This window comes from Xiphias gladius, chromosome 16, assembly GCF_016859285.1.
Source record: "Xiphias gladius isolate SHS-SW01 ecotype Sanya breed wild chromosome 16, ASM1685928v1, whole genome shotgun sequence".
NCBI classification, from domain to species: Eukaryota; Metazoa; Chordata; class Actinopteri; order Istiophoriformes; family Xiphiidae; genus Xiphias; species Xiphias gladius.
The window spans coordinates 29,150,158-29,167,500 of NC_053415.1; the positions used below are offsets into that span (position 1 = coordinate 29,150,158).

General features: G+C 39.3%; 2 protein-coding genes across 3 annotated transcripts in view; both read left to right on the forward strand.

The window, feature by feature from the left end:
• The window catches only part of epc2 (enhancer of polycomb homolog 2 (Drosophila)), a 28,557-nt gene extending 16,499 nt beyond the window's left edge, over positions 1-12,058 (forward strand). Inside the window, exons 9-14 of one of the 2 annotated variants that reach the window (XM_040149068.1) lie at positions 400-533; positions 2,230-2,567; positions 3,044-3,177; positions 5,487-5,643; positions 5,771-6,020; positions 11,134-12,058. In XM_040149068.1, coding sequence (XP_040005002.1) covers positions 400-533; positions 2,230-2,567; positions 3,044-3,177; positions 5,487-5,643; positions 5,771-6,020; positions 11,134-11,203 — 1,083 coding nt within the window. In that variant the 3' untranslated portion in view covers positions 11,204-12,058. The remainder of the gene's footprint in view (positions 1-399; positions 534-2,229; positions 2,568-3,043; positions 3,178-5,486; positions 5,644-5,770; positions 6,021-11,133) is intronic. The other variant, XM_040149069.1, reaches the window with a different exon arrangement.
• Positions 12,059-12,761: 703 nt separating this feature from the next.
• The window catches only part of LOC120801450 (kinesin heavy chain-like), a 30,614-nt gene continuing 26,032 nt past the window's right edge, over positions 12,762-17,343 (forward strand). The window contains exon 1 of the mRNA XM_040148488.1: positions 12,762-13,113. Coding sequence (XP_040004422.1) covers positions 12,979-13,113 — 135 coding nt within the window. The 5' untranslated portion in view covers positions 12,762-12,978. The remainder of the gene's footprint in view (positions 13,114-17,343) is intronic.

Sequence of the window (17,343 nt, forward strand, 5' to 3'; positions counted from 1 at the left end):
CTCAGCAGGCAAAGGCTGTCAAGGGAAACAAGGAATTTTATATCCTTGACAGTGACTTTAGAAAATATTCACTAGATGTGTCTAACTCAGACTGCTGAAACCTTGCATTAATTCCAGATAAACTGTAGAATATATATTTACACAGAACAAGGACTTTGGTCTTGCCCCCATCACTTAGATTGGAAGCTCATTATAAATCTGTCAATGTCCAATATGAACAGGAGGACTGATGATGGCAAGAAAAGCCTATTTACATGTCCATATGGACACATGACTGTTGTTTTAAGACAGACTTGGAAAGAAAAATGTGAACCTGTCTTCTGCAGAACTTACTCATGAATCAGTTGTTTTCACAACCATGAATTAAACTCTGCTCTACATGTTTGTTTGTTTCTAAAGCCTCATTCGGAGCAGATGGCGGGAGACAGTCATCCAGAGCTCCTCCCTCTGTGCCTCCGTCACTCTCTGACTGAACTGTCTCTGCCTCCTCATTGGATGGGACTGAGCCGCCGCAGGATAGGACGAGGGGGCAGGTAAACATTAATCCACTGATATACTACTAACACATCACACCTCCACCATATTTCTTTAGTCTTTGTTAATTTTTCTGGATGGGACTGAGCCTCTGTAGGGTAGGATCAGGGGGAAGGTAACATTTTTACTGGCAGACTAATAATCATCAAAGTCACCTATTAATAATAATTTTAGTGGTTAAAAATACCAGGTAAACAGAACTGAAGACACAAAGGACCATTGTAATTCACAATATGAGAAACACCAAATAAAACTTAATTACAGGATGTTTACATAAACGGTAACACTATGTCCTTCTGTCTTTACATTAATGCTCTGCTCTGAAATGTTTGGATGGAACTTCTGAAACTACTCTACTTTCATAAAGTGGTAGTTTTTGTATAAACTGTACTTTTGATTTTTTTTTTTCAAATGCTTGAGTATTGAGTATTTTTGTTCATTGTAGAGCTGCAGGTAATGCTTATTTTCATTATTTTGTTTTATTAATCGTTTTTTTCTGTAAAACAGGAGGAAATTGTGTAAAATTCTAATCACAAGATCTTAGTCTCAGGTGACATTCAGTTTACTCTGACATAAAACTGAGAAACACTATAAGCGTTTCAGCATTTTTCCATGAAAAATTACTTAAGCAGTTGAACAATTATTGAAATAGTCAGATTAATTTTTTTCTTTTGATTGATTAGTTGACTAATCGTTTAATCTCTTGATCACTGTCACTGCTGCATTCCTGCAACCTGTGTGTTAATACCTATCTGCAAACCAGATTTTCATCAGGATGATAATGAAGATGTTGAAGTTGATAGAAATTCTCATTAGTCAAAAGTATAAATAAATACGCTTACTTTTTCTCAGGTACAAAATTATATTGTTATTTTCCAAAAAAATTCTATACTATTTTAACTTTTTATTATTGAATAAAAATATTAGGAAATACAAGACCCATAAAATAAACTCTTAATTTTGAATAACCCCATAACCTCTCCTCTAGTGCCACGTTCAGCATGACATTTTTCTTATTGTTTTCTGACAGCTGAAATGTTTTTCTTTCTGTTAACACCAGTGGTTCTCAACCTGGGGGTCCCAACTCCCCAAGGGGATCGCAAGATAATTTCCGTGGGTTGCCAGATGGGGGGGGATTAACACATTCAAAATAAAATAACATATTTTAGACTGGGTAATCTTTTTTTTTTTTTTTTTCCCTTCATTGGGCAATTGTGCAGGCACATGATTGGACCAAAAAAAAAATACTGGCGCTTTTGTGTATCTTTTCGGTCCCCTCAGTTGAGCCTCCTGACTGAAACATGCAATATTCCATAAAAGCCCCATTTCTTCAAATTGGCCCCAACATCCAGAAGCCTGCAGAGGGACAGTGCACCTGGGGCTTGTGAGCACTGCCCTCCCTCTTACTGGTGGGGATGATCTGAAAGCAAACTGTAAAACTAGATAAGAAGTTAAACTAAGTAACAGAACATAGTTTATTGGAAATTGCAACCTCTTAAATCCATCCATACATGTTGGAACCTGAAACCAATCCACAATATGAGAGTGGACAGCATGAACATCCGCAGCAGCACAAGAATAATTTGGTTGGGGGGAGGGGGGACAATTATTCTGGGGGGTCGTGTCTCGAAAAAGTTGAGAACTTCTGTGTTACGCAATCACTAACTTGTCTCCTGTTTTCGTCTCTCTGATCAGGATCATCCTTGACCGAGCCTCCTCAGTCTTGGATCAAGTACTGAAGCAGCTGGACTCTTTAGCACATCCAGTCTTCAGGAACAGTACCAGTCCCCGTGTCCACCGAGATCAGCCAGTAACACTGGACCAGAAACCTTCCCTGACCTCAGGAACCACCCTACCCTCCCTGACTGAAGTCCTGAACAATATCCAGAACCTGAGGAGGTTCTGCTTTAGACCCAGACCTGTTCAGGACCAGAGGGAGGGGGGCAGAGGCACCGGAGGGTTCACATTGGACGACAACAGACTCACCTGTCATCTGTCGCCTGACCACAACTCTGGATCAAATGAGTTATCAGGTCAGTCCTTCTTTTCTCTCACAGTGAATCTAGTGATTGATTTTATCATGAGACTTGTTATTTAACCAATTTTTTTTTCTTTGAGCATTAGAAATAATACTTGCATTAGCAATTTACATAAATTAGAAAATCTTTAACTTTGGTCTGCAGTCTTTACGTTAATCTGACAGCATTCAGTTCAGACTTATGTCGAATGTGATATAGAAATTTTTCATTGTGACTTTTACATTAAAGTGATCAGGGCATTATTCAGACATGAGACCAACATGTTAAATTGATGGGTGCCGGTCTGAATGGGGCTTTAGAGAGAGAGGTAACTACAGAATCTGTACAGTTGAGAAAAAAAGGTTCGAAGTTTAAAGGTTCCCCCATGTAGACAAACAGCTAAACGTAAATGTGCGAGTCTGTTATATATATTTTGTGTGTGTGTGTGTGTGTGTGTGAATGTGTGAATGTGTGGTTTCTCTATGTACCAGCAGGGGGTATCACTGAGGAGCAGTACCACAGTCATAAACAACAGCTTGTCCAGATGCAGAAACAACAGCTGGAACAGCTGCAACTACAGAACAACACTGCTTCACACAGACACACAGCACTGCACAGAACACAGGTAATTTTATACATACAAATGTAGATATAGAGTGGGGTCCAAAGGTCTGAAGCCACTTTCCCAATTAAGTGAATGGGATTATACATTGTTACATACATATAATTATATTATATGTATAAGTAATATGTACAATAATATATAACAGATAAATACATAATACATACAGTAAACATATAAACGTCCAGTACAACACACAATGTGTAACAGGGACATGAATAACATATCAGAGATGAAAGATAATGCATATATAAGTACATAACAGAATAACATGTACAGTTAGGAACATAAGTATTTGGACAGTGACACGATTTTCATAATTTTACCTCTGTACACCACCACAGTGGATTTGAAAAGAAGCCATCAAGATGTGATTGAAGCGTAAACTTTCAGCTTTAATTCGTGGGGTTGAACAAAAATATCACATTAACCGTTTAGGAATTGAAGCCATTTTTATACAGAGTCCTCATTTTCGGAGGCTCAAAAGTAATCGGACAAACCAACATAATCATAAAGACTTTTTTTGATACTTGGATGAAAATCCTTTGCAGTCAATGAATGTCTGTCTGAATTCTGGAACCCATGGACATCACCAAATGCTGAGTGTCCTCCCTTGAGATGCTTTGCCAGGCCTCTACTGCAGCCACCTCCAGTTGCTGCTTGTTTGTGGGTCTTTCTACCCTCAGGTTTTGTCTTCAGGAAGTGAAAAACATGCTCAGTTGTGCACAGGTCAGATGACTGACTTGGTCATTGAAGAACTTTCCAGTTCTTTACCTTGAGAAGCTCTTGGGTTGCTTTGATAGTATGTTTTGGGTCACTATCCATCTGTACTGTGAAGTGGTTTTCGGTTTTGCAAAATTTGGCTAAATCTGAGCAGATAGTATAGCCCCATACACATCATAATTCATCCTGGTACTTCTATCAGCAGTCACATCATCAATAAACACCAGTGACACAGTTCCATTGGTAGCCATCCGTGCCCATGCCATAAAACTGACTCCACCACGTTTGACAGATGATGTGGTGGATTTGGATCATGAGCCGTTCCTCTCCTTCTCCATACTCTTCTCTTCCCATCATTCTGGTACAAGTTAATCTTGGTTTCATCTGTCCAAGGAATCTTGTTCCAGAACTGGGCAGGCTGTTTTAGATGTTTTCTGGCAAAGTCTAAAGGCCTCTCTGTTCTTGAGTGTTACCAGTGGTTTGCACCTTTTGGTAAACTCTCTGTATTTACATTCATGAAGTCTCTTGATTGTAGACTTTAGTTTCCACTTTAGTTGTCTTTCGTGGTCTTCCAGGTCTTTTGGTGTTGCTGAGCCAGTGCATTTCTTCTTTTTAACAATGTACCAAATTATTATATTTGGCCACTCTTAAAGTTTCTGCCATCTGTCTGATAGTTTTTGTTTTTTCAGCCTAATGATGGTTTCCTTCATTTGAGTCCTTATTATTTATTATTATTATTATTATTATTATTATTATTATTATTATTATTATTATTATTATTATTATTATTAAGAGTTCCCATGAACAGCTACGAAATGCAAAGTAACCACACGGAATCAACTCTAGATCTTTTATCTGCTTCATTTTTCATGAAATAATGAAGTAACAGGCCACAACTGAACATGAAACTGATTGTCATTCAACTGTACAATTTTTGTTTGAGAATCTGAAAAGGAGGGACCATGTATAAAAATGGCTGTAAATCCTTAACAGTTAATGTGATATTTTTGTTGAATTGAAGCTGAAAGTCTACACTTCAATCACATCTTGATGGCTTCGTTTCAATTCCACTGTGGTGTACAGAGCCAAAATTATGAAAATTGTTTCATTGTGCAAATACTTATGTACCTAACTGTAACACATAGAAAACAACTATCATACTACAGAAACATTTAACATGCACTGCACGACTCACAACACAGAGCACCTTAACAGTAACATAACATTCACATGACCATAAACACATACATAGAGAGGAAATCTGCACAGTCAAAATCGACTTAGATCTGGGACTTTTGTCAAAACTGTCTTAATAATCTTTTGTTTAATTTTTATAGTTTTCAGGGGTTTAGTTCCTCTCAGTCGTAACTTAATTAGTGCTGAGATTTGGAGATAATAACTTGAGTTGTTTAACAGATTTATTCTGATGCAGCCGGCCAATCACAGCCCAATATTTGTTTTGCAGTGTGTGAAATCAGTCTATTCTTTGGTAATTTTATGATAGGTGCTTGAATTGGTTGTTTGTGTCTGTGCTGTCTAGTTCTCAACCTGTCCTGTTATCTTCTGCTCTGTCCTGGTCTGGTTTCTAGTCCATCTGGTCAGGTGAGTCGAGTTCGAAAACTCTGGACTCAGCCAGCGCTCAGTTTGCAGCCTCAGCTGTGATAAGCGCTCCTCCACCTCCTCATGGTCACATCAACAGTGAGATCAAACCCTACAAGACCAGTGTCAACGGAGTCCATCCTTCAGGTGAGCTGCCTCACCTGTCAGAGAAATCTTTATTTGTGCAACACATCTAACACAAAAAATGTAACAGAATATTCTTGTATTGCATCATTAATTATATTACACTCAGCTTCAGCCTCCTCCTCCTCAGGTCCCTCCAGGCCTCCGTACTCCTCCACCTCTCTCAGCAGGTCAGGGCTTTCAGCTCGGGGGTCATTGCCCTCCTCCTCCTCCTCCTCCTCTTCCTCCACTCAGTCCCTCCCCAACCAGAGGAGCCAAGTGGGGGCTGTCTCCCCTGCCCACGCCCACACTGCTCGACCCTCCGCCCCTCCAACGTCTGCCTTAAAGCTCGCTACCATCGCCGCCAGCCTTGACCGTGTGCCCAAAGTCTCCACTGCTAGGTAATTATACACCTGTCGAGCTACACACTAGCTACATATACCTAAACAGTTCAATTAAATACATCAGAAATAAAACTAGAATAATTTTATTGAAATTGGAAGAATTTTTTCAGAATTCAAGTGATTCTAAATAGAAATATTTAAGCAGAAAAGTTCAATTTTGTTTATTTATTTTTATCATCAGAAAAATTTAGGTTATTACTTTAAGAGTGTAAGAACATTTGTTAATTTCCACCTATATATATATATATATATATATATACACACACAAAATCTATGAAAAAACTTTGTTTATTGGCTAAATATATATCACAGTTTGTAACTTTTTCAAATGTCTTGTTTTGTTCAACCGACAAAACCCAAAGATTAAAAAAAAAAAGAAAGAAAGCTCTGACAGAACCGGACTCTGGGTGGCTGGTCATCTGCCTCAACCGGTTTTGGTTGACAGGACAGAAATGGGGGAGAAAGAAGAATAAGAGGGGAGAGAGGGGTAGAGAGAAGAGGGAGAGACCAGGAACAGCTGTATATACTGTTGTATTCAAGCACTGTCAGACTAGTCTTTATAATGATAATAATAGTTATACGTGTCATAGTGTTATTATTTTTAACAGCAGCAACGTTAGCGGCACCAATTATTAATAATAGATGGATAGATGGATTGATATACTTTACTGTTCCCAAATTGGGAAATTCCCGTGTTACAGCAGCCAAGTAGAAAAATAAACACAACACATCACATTAACAAAATAAAGTAAATTCGCTCTGTATACATAGTAAAAAAAAAAAAATAAACACAATGAATGACAAGGTAAAAAATATATCTCAATATGCATATAGTGTGCAAGGTTTGCAGAGTGGAGTGGGCTGAACCAGAAACTAAGCTGCGAGTTCTCTGTCAGACAGGGGTGCAGAGTTGTAAAGAGTTGTAAAGATTTACTGATGTGGGCAGGAAGGATTTCCTGTATCAGTTCTTGTGACAGTGGGGCTGAACCAGTCTGTTAGAAAAAGTGCTCCGCTGCCTGTCCAGTAGGTGGTGGAGAGGGTATTCAGGATGATCCATAAAGGATAAGTTTGTTCAGTGTCCTCCTCTCCACCACAACATCAAAGGTGTCTGGTTTGCAGCTACTTACAAAGCCTGCCTTCTTGGTCAGTTTATTCAGTCTGTTGGTGTCGCCGGCTCCGATGCTGCTCCCCTAGCAGACTACAGTGAAGTACAGTGCGATGGCCACAACAGACTGGTAGAAGATTTCCAACATCCTGCTACACGCGTTGAAGGATTTGAGCTTCCCCAGGAAATACAGCCTGCTCATCCCCTTATTTTATACCGCCTCAGTGTCACTCTTCCAATTCAGCCTGTTGTCAATGTGGACGCCCAGGTACTTAGTCCTCCATCACGTCAACATCCTCTCCCAGAATACACGGGGGCTGTGTAGCCGTCCTCTTCCTTTGAAGTCGATCACATTCTCTCTGGTCTTGGCCACGTTCAGAAGCAGAGGATTTTTTTCAGACCACTCCACAAAATCATCTACCACTGCTCTGTACTCCTCTTCCCACCCATCACCTATACACCCAACCACTGCAGAGTTGTCAGAAAACTTCTGCCAGAGTTATACTGAAAGTCTGAGGTATACAAGGTGAACAGGAATGGAGACTGGAGCCCATTCCCCTGTGGAGTTCCTGTACTACTCGCCACCGTATCAGACACAGCACTGCCCAGTTGGACAAACTGCAGTCTGTCAGGAAGCTGGTGACCCAGGAGATGGTGGACGCGTCTACCCTCATCTCTTGCAGCTTCTCCCTCAGTAGCAGTGGCCGGATGGTGTTGAATACACTGGAGAAATCAAATTCTCACAGTGCAACCGGTTCCATCGAGATGCAATTGAGTTCTCTCCAGCAGGTAGACGATGGCATCCTCCACTCCCAGGTTTGAGGTTTGTAAGCAAACTGCAGAGGGTCCAGTGATGATTTCAGCTGCAGTCTAAGGTGGGCCAAGACCAGCCTATCCAGCACCTTCATTACATGAGATGGAAGGGCAAGTGGTTGATAGCCATTTAGTCCTGATGGAGTCAAATTCTTGGGAACAGGAACCAGGGAGAAAGTCTTACAGAGCTTCTGCTCTTGGTTTCAGGCTCATGTTGAAGAGGTGACTCAGGATAGGAGACGGCTGGCTGGCACAGGTCCCCAGAACCCTGGGGCTGATACCGTCGGGGCCTGCAGCCTTGCCTTGGTGGAATCTCTCCAGCTGTCTCCTAACCTGGTCAATACTCACAGTCAGGCGGGGGAGGGTGCTCGTCAAAGGGGGGGGGGGGGGGGTTTGGTCCATGAAGATCACCAGGGCCACAGTATGCATCCATAGCATTTGCATACAGGAAGTCCAGTTTTCTATTGTCTCTAGTCGGGCAGTTAACATACTGGTAAAATGTTGACAATGTTTTGCCCAGTATGACATGATTAAAGTCCCCAGTAATGGCTACAAAAGCATTAGGATACTGAGTTTGCAGTCTTGCAAAAGTTGAGTGAATGGTGTCGCACACTACCTCCGCATAAGCTGATGGAGAAATGTAAACAGCGACAGCAATGACGGACAGAACTCCCACGGCAAGTAATATGGATGCATTCCCACAGCTAGCAGTTCAACGTCTGGGCCACATAAAGAAACTTCCCCTTTTTTTACTGCTTAGTATAACGTCCTTGTTCACCCAAACTGTCCTGAAGCCAGACATGGCTGCACTGTAGTCCGGGAAATGCGAGTGCAGCCAAGTCTCTGAAACACAGATTGCTATATTCACTGTATTCCCTTTGGGTCTTTATCAGCACTCCAAGCTTGTTCATCTTATTGCCCAAGGACATCACATTTCCCCATGATGAACGCTGGAATAGAAGGTTTTATATTTCCTCTTCTTCGCTCTCCAGCTCTGCAACCCCAGCGTCTCCTCTGCAGCTCCTCTGGGATTTCAGGCCTACTTCAAGTAGTAGCACTGGTTTACTCAACGTGAAAAGCTGTCCCCGTGTGTACACAACGCCCTCACTCGTCTCTGCAAGGCATTCCTTTATAAAGGAGTGTCAAAAAAGGAATAACACAAGAAAACTTGCAAAAAACAAAAAGGCAGGCAGCCACTCAGAAGGTGTCACCCCAAGTATAATAATACTAATAATAATAATGATAATAATACTAATAATGTTAATCATAGAAAATGAATAATGGTGATGACGACCAGTGTTGAGTAGTGGCAGATCCGGGTCCTGCAATTCCGGACAGGGGGAGAGAGGAGACAGAGAGGAAAAGCACAAACCATGGGAGATAGATGACCTAAAGTTAATGACATGCAGTAGAGTGATATAAATGGGGGGGGGCAGAGAGAGAGAGAGAGAGGCGCAGAGAGAGAGAGGAAGTGCTCGGTGCATCATGGGAGTTCCCCCAGTGGCCTGAGCCTTTAGAACTAAGGGATGTTTCAGGGCTCACGTGAGCCAGCCGTAACTATAAGCTTTAACAAAGAGGAAAGTTTTAAGGTGGTTTTTAAGAGGGAGTCTGCCTCCAGAACCCAAACTAAGAGCTGGTTCCACGGCAGAGGAGCCTGATAGCTGAAGGCTCTGACCCTATTCTACTCTTGGAGACTCTAGGAACCACAAGTAAGCCTGCATTTTGAGAATAAAGTGTTCTATTGCGATAGCAAGTTACTATGAGCTCTTTCAGATATGATTGTGCGTGGTCATTAAGGGCTTTGTAGGTGAGGAGGAGAATTTTGAATTCTATTCTGGATTTTACAGGGAGCCATTGCAGAGAAGCGGACACAGGAGAAATATGATCTCTTCTCCTAGTTCCTGTCAGTGCTTGCGCTGCAGCGTTCTGGATCAACTGGAGGCTTTTCATCCTGATAATAAAAGAATTATAGTAGCCCAGTCCAGAGCTAACAAATGCACGGACTAGTTTTTCAGCCTCCTTATGAGACAGGGTGTTTCTAATTTTTGCATTATTGGAAGAAGGCAACAGGTGGAAGGAGGCTGTCTCAGAGACCTCCTTATGTGTGAGGAGAAGGACATGTCCCAGTCAAAAATGACCAGGTTCCTTACAGTAGAACTGGAGGCCAAGGTAACGCCATCCAAAGTAACTATATCATTAGATAATGTTTTTCTGAGGTGTTTAAGGCCAAGTGCAATAACTTCAGTTTTGTTTGAATTTAGAAGTAAAAGTCTTTAAGGCGTGTCTGAAGTTTGACTCCCTGATTATTTTCATCTGGCTTCATAGGGGAGGTTGGATATATGGTAGGTCTGTAGTTGGCTAAAACATCTGGATCAAGAGTAGACATTTTTAGTAGAGGTTTAATTACTGCAACCTTAAAAGCCTGTGATAAATAGCCTGTTAATAAAGATAAATTGATCAGATCTAACATGGAAGTGTTAATTAAAGGTAAAACATCCTCAAACGGCCTCATTGGAATCAGGTCTAAAAGACGAGTGGATGGTTTAGATGAAGAAACTGTTGAAGTTTGCTCAGAGAGATGTACAGGAGAGAAGCAGTCTAAATATAAATCAGGCATTAGTCATTTCTGAGGCCACTGTATTGGACAATACATCTGTGCCAATTGTGGGAAGGAGGCAATTAATTCTTTTCTCTAACTACAATTTTATTTGTAAAGAAGCTCATGAAGTCATCACTACTGAGAGCTATGGTAATACGTCAGCCTGGCTACAGAGCTGAAAAGAAACCTGAGGATGTTCTTATTTTCTTCTTTTAATAGTGAATAGTAGGAGGTTCTGGCATTGAAGAGGGCTATTTTCTATGTTGTTAGACTACCTTTCCAGGCTAGGCAAAATTCTTCTAAATTGACGTGACACCATTTCCTTTCCAGCTTTCGTGATGTCTGCTTTAAAACATGCATCTGAATTTTACCACGATGTCAGCCTGGATAAGATTATTTTACTCTGGATGAGTTAAACCTGCTGGGTTTATCTTTATGTCTGATCTGAAACGTACTGAAATATGAAATAAAACTCTAACTTCTGCAGATGAACTGATGCTGTTGGTTTAATCTGTTTTCATTAGAGTTTTGGAGGAAGTGATTCATGAGTGACGTCAACACTGATGGTTGATTGGCTGTGTTCTTCCTCACAGAGACTCGAATGATTCGGAGAGGCGTCTGAACGGACTGTCAGAGACCACGCTGCCCATGGAGGTAACATAACATCATATGCCATCAGCCCCTGCTCCTCAGTGTCTGACCGTTGAATGTGACATGCCATGACCTCCAGAACAAGATGATGATGATGATGATGGCCTCTCTGAGTAGAATCGGAACATTTTACTGAGAGCTGATGTTATTACTATTATTATTGTTATTATTGTTATTATTGTAATAATTGTTGTACAGTTTGTAAATGTCTCTGATGTAAAATAGTTTTTGTTTCACCAGTTTAGTTTCTGAAGCAGGTTATCATCATGTGACTGCAGAATCAACTCTGAACTCACAAGAAGTCCTGTATCTTCGCTCTGATTGGTCTGTGATGAGTCGTGTCTTTGCTCTGATTGGTCCACGATGAGTCTGTATCCTCGCTCTGATTGGTTATTTATTTCTCACGTTTACATTTTATATTTCTATTAGCAATCTTGTTTTTTTTCCCCAAAGATTGAAAACATTTAATTTGGTTTCACAGATTGAAACAATGTTTTTGTGACCTGTTTGTTTGTACCGGGATTTAGTTTTTATTTTTTACGCGTTTGTTAAAGAATCTCTCCATGGCCTTCTGATCACTGAAACCCTCATTGAAATAAAAATATGCATCTTTTGAAAAGAGAGGTGGATCTGCAGCCGTAACAAAAGTTTTTTTTATATAATTAAATGTCGGTGGCGAAGTCAAACAGACGCTGATCAGACAGGTATGAACTGAAGCTCTGACGTGTTTCACTCTTTTCTGTCTGTTTATGTTTCATTCTCCAGACGTTATCATGTAGAGAAGAAGTGTCACAGTTGGCAGGTTCACTCACTGTTCACTCTGTTTCTGCGTCAGGTAAAAAATGCTGAGAAATAAAAATACATTGAACAGACTGCCGTTTTTTTTTTTTTTTTTCTTCTTCTCTGTTTTAAATTGAAATGTATTTCAGGCTGCAAATGATTACACACAAAAAAACCAAAATGACAGCAAGACGAAAAAAAACTTTTACTGCACAACATTTATCTGATAACGTTAGTTACTTTGCAGATGCCAAAATGTATTATGTATTCCCTAAATCATTACCATCCATTATTACAGGTCAAGATAAAACACATTATCCTCAGGGAAATTCACAAACTACCCAGCAAGATATAAAGAAATTGAAATCATTTCCGCAGCTACAACATTAAAGTGATGAACACGTTAATACATCAATCAGTATCGTCCTAAAATGTCATAAACATTTGCATAAGGACTACTTTTACGTCTGGCACATGGAGTATTTTCTGATGCCGATGCTTCTGTACAGTTTTGAATGCAGGGCGTTTACTTGTATTTAGTACTTTTCCATCCGTAAAGTACCGGAGCTCTTCTGCCATTACTGACCATTGACATCAGAAGTAGCATCAGACAGATCTGACTCCAGCACTTCCCTCCTATCACAGCCGTTTTTGTTTTTTTTGTTTTACAGTAGTAACGGGTTCCCGTTTGTATGGCCACATAAAGGAAGGACTCCATGTCCCAGAGTTCTCCGCGTTTCGGTGGTCCAGGGTGGACCTGTGTGAGGTGGGAGTGTTTTAGTCAGAATCCTGATGGAGAGACACCGACCGGGCTGAATCTAGCTGAGACCCGATCTTCAACAACGCCGGATCTCTGATTCGTGTAGCGGAGAGGTTTCAGCGGCGGGACTCGGTGGATGATCTGATGTGTGTGGATCTGGAGCGCGTTAACCTGAGCTGAACCTGTCGTCTCTCCCGGTGTGTTTCTGTTGATTTTGTCGGTAGTTTTTTTTTTCTCCGTGTCGGTGATGGTGGACGCAGCGGAGTGCGGGGTGTGCGGCGTGAAGGTGATGTGTCGCTTCAGGCCACTGAACGACGCGGAGCGGAACCGCGGAGACAAATACATCCCCAAATTCAATGGAGACGACACGGTGGTGGTGGCGGTGAGTCGTTAACCGACAGTACTTCTGTCTGCGTCTGGGTTAAGCCGGTGAGACCAGTACCCACCGGGTTTGTTTTACTGTCACACCCTCCGTCTGTCTGCCTGTCTGCAGCAACAATAGAAACACAATAGAAACCGGAGTCAACGCACCGGCAGACACACAACAGACACATCAGGCTGTGAGGGGGAGAAACTGAATTAGCTGTAAAACCAACAGGTTGGAACAGGTTGTTCCGGTGAATTTTTATTTTAATTTCTTGTGTTTTTACTGGCAAATATTTACACGAATGTCGATTTTAGGACTGAAACGAATAATTAGTTTTATTATCGGCCAGTCTGTTATTTTTCCATCACTTCATTGATCCTCGGCAGGGAGGTCAGGTGTAACAACAGGCAGAGCAGAAAGATGAAAGAACGGGACAAAATAGGAATTGGAAAGGAATTAAAAAGTAAAATAAAAAAAACCCCACGAATTAACTTAGTGAACTAAAGATAGATACAGATTTAAAAAGTATATATTTTAACATTAATGTTTGAACATTAAATAAAGTAAAACATTCATTAAGTAAAGAAAAAACACAGACCGAGAGCTGCAACTAAACCTATCAACAATTTATCTGTTGATTATTTTTCACCTAACCTCAGTTTATATAAAATGTCAGAAAATCATCAAATGTCCAACAAAACAGAGGTAGAGATAAATAGAATTTATTAAGCAAACGATTAGTGGAGAAAATAATCAACAGATTAATTAACAGAATAATCAATAGAATAATCAATAATGAAAATAATCTAGTTCAGCTCTAAATGGGCGGAGTTTGCAGGGCTGAACCATGTTGATTGGTCAAACACAAGTCATTCACACAGTAAAGTTTCTGTTCTTTTCTCTTCTATTTTATTCATTCATCACATTAAATATCGTGTATTTGTTAATCAGTCATCAGACTGAGCCTCATTGTTCCTTAGATGTGGAAACACAAACAGTGTAGTTGCTGGATCTTTTTATTTGGTTTCAACTGAAGCGTCTGTTGCTCTGTCTATGTAAAATGTGCGACTAACACTTATTTTCATGATCGATTAATTCGCTTTTTATTTTTCTCTTAATCCTTTAGTGTCTAAATTGTCAACAAATTAAAAAATAAAATGACAACTATAAAATGTCCGGCACAGTTTCCAATATGATGTTTTAAAATGTTGTCTTTTATTCGACCAACTTTCAAAAACATGTATTTACATACAGACAAATATATTTCACTGACTGCAATTTGAAGAACTAGTATTTGGTATTTTTGTCTGAAAAACTATCAAAACAATTAATCAGTTATCAAAATAGTTTTAGATTATCTGTGGATACACCCCAATTTCCTTCCAAGGGACCAAAAACCAACCTGGTACGTCATGGCAGCTTTAATTTTGAAGCGGGAACAGGAAGTCGTTGTGTTAATGTGAGGCGAAATTGACATTTTTAATAAAAGCTGGAGCTGTGACAGTGAGAACAGACAATACTTTGTATGTGATCTGTGGTTCGAAAGGTTTATAAAGTCACTCTTTATCTTGTCATACTCAATTATTATTTAAGTTATTATATAATTATCATTCAGTCTAAATATAAACTGTTATACTCTCCACACAAGGGATTATAAAGGAATAACAGGAATAACATTATTATTATTTTTTTTATTATTATGTAATGTTTAGAGCGGATATCTGTACTAATCTCCTGATTAGATTTAGTTTTTATTCCGGAAGCTCTTCATTTTAAATTCTTTACAAAAAGTAAGTTTAATAAAGCTTGCTCAATAGAATAGTAAATATAGAACAGAATGAAATAGAATCATTAAACAGATCGACTCTGTCCCAGTTTTATCCACGTCTGCATCCAGTTCATCATTTATTCTTCAGGTTTCCGGCATAGAACGACGCAGATATGAAGATACATATATAATAAACACGATGAGTCTCTTTGTCTTTGTTCCATCTCTTTAGTCTTATTTAATAAGCTGTCTTTAACTCAAAAGAAGAATAATGATGTTTGTTTTTTACTTCAGGTTTAAGGGCTGATTCAAAAGCTGGAATATTTCAGTTTCTTTTACAATCTCAACCGTAAAAGTTTTCTCTGAAAAACAAACAACACAAAACAAACTGGGCTGCAGCTTCAAACAAGTATTGTCCTTCATTTACCCTGAAACTAAAACAGTCAGATGTGCCTTAATCTGCCCTTTATTCTGAAAAGACCTAATCAAAAGCCTTCAAAAACAGTTTCATGTCAGATTTAATGACCAGAGTCAGTAGATCTGCTGCTGCAATGTCTCATTGCAAAAATTCTGTCTCCATGACAGCGGGGGATGACAGGGGATCAAAGTGCAGCTCAGACTCAAAACAAACACTGATTAACATTTATTTTGTTAAAATCTATAAATATTAATACATTTATTAAAACCAGGTGCTCCCTGAAATTATTTATCTAACTTTTATTCTGTCTTGTTTAATTTAAATGTAAAATATTTTTATTAAACCTGACCACAAAATATATTTTGTTTATATATAAAAATACATTTCAGAACTTGATTTTTAAAAAAAAAAAAAGAACATATAACAAACAGATTGAATATGTTCAGTGGTAAAATGAAGCAGATTCAGACTTCAGGCAGATTAAACAGTTTTCCACTAACATCAGAAATAAGTGTGTGTTTCTACAGCATTTTAGACCAAAATGGATAAATACAAGTTTAAAGACACACTTTACATGATTCTACTCAAACATCTTCAGATCACATAACCGACTTTACAAAAGAGACTTTATAAGAAGTCTGAATTAAAGAAATTTGTTTTTGGAAGCTGAAATCAATTTAAATAATTTTAAAGGATTTTAAGGAATTTCACATAAACAAATCTGAGAGATGCAATTGGATAATCAGATATTAATCTGAATTTTGTCAAGCATTTATCAATGTTCCATACTTTTTCTAACTTCTCCTGTGAAGACATATTTTACATTATTCCAGCTGTGTTTTACTAGATTGTCATTCATTATGTGTTTATACAGCAGCCCCCATTGATGTGTGTCCAAAGGAGTTAGAGTTGGTAACAAAGATATTATTAAACACTTAGGTCTGATTACAGCTGCATTATAGTCTGTTAGAAACCAGTTTTTACATCTTTATTTACTGATTATACAGATAAATAAACCAGTTATTACGTCTTTATATACTGATTATACAGGCTATATATGGGTGGGGGTTAAAATAAATTGTAACCCCATGATTTATAACTTAGATGTCTTGATAAATTAATATATTTTTACAAAGAAATTGCGTGTGTGTGTGCACGCGTGTGTGTGTGCGTGTGTGTTTATGCGCGCGTGCGCATGCACACGGCCTGCATCATTCAGCAGCAATCATCTTTCTTCCGTCTCATTGGTTAGGTCATCTCCCAGCGAGATGCGGTTACCGTGGCGACAGGCATCTTAGTGAAACAGACTGACAGAGCAGAGAAACCTTAAGTCTCAGGATGAATGTTTCTGCATGACTGAAAAAGCATCAGAACAAGCACTGATGAGATCAAATTACATCACAATTATACCGTATACTATATATTATAAATATTATTTATGTACATATATCTTGTAAAGTTTAGTTTTATTTTTTTTATTTATGTCATAGTAAACATCTGGCCCATTCCCCCGTGGATTAGAAGACAGCAATAATTTACAAAACATGCATCTTCAGGTGAAACAAAAACAAAAAATAGCTCCATTGTAAATTTCTTCTATATTCTGTCACTAAAAAGAACTGCTTCATATCTGTAGTTTATCCTGATACAGAGCTTTTGTTTTCTCATCTCCCAGTGTCATAATCTGCTCCTCAGTTCCCCTCGGCCCCTATTTCCAGCCCCTGCTAATCTCTCCCAGGACATGTTCTTCCCTTCATCTCCCCTGACCTGCCTTCCTCTAGCTGTCCACCAGATGTCCTCTGTTTTTTCTTTTATCATCACTCGACTGCCCCACCCATCCACACACCTGCTTCCACTTCTCATTAGCCCTGTAGTCACCTGAGCTCTCCCCGCCTGCATCTCATTCCCATCAACCGTGCACTATATATATCAGTTTTCTTGTTTTTTTCCTTGACAGAATGTTATGTTGCTTTGTGCTTAATGTCTTTTTTTTTTTTTTTTTTAAACCTGTATATTGGTCTTTGGATTCCTGCCTTTGCATCATTGGATTTGTTTGCCT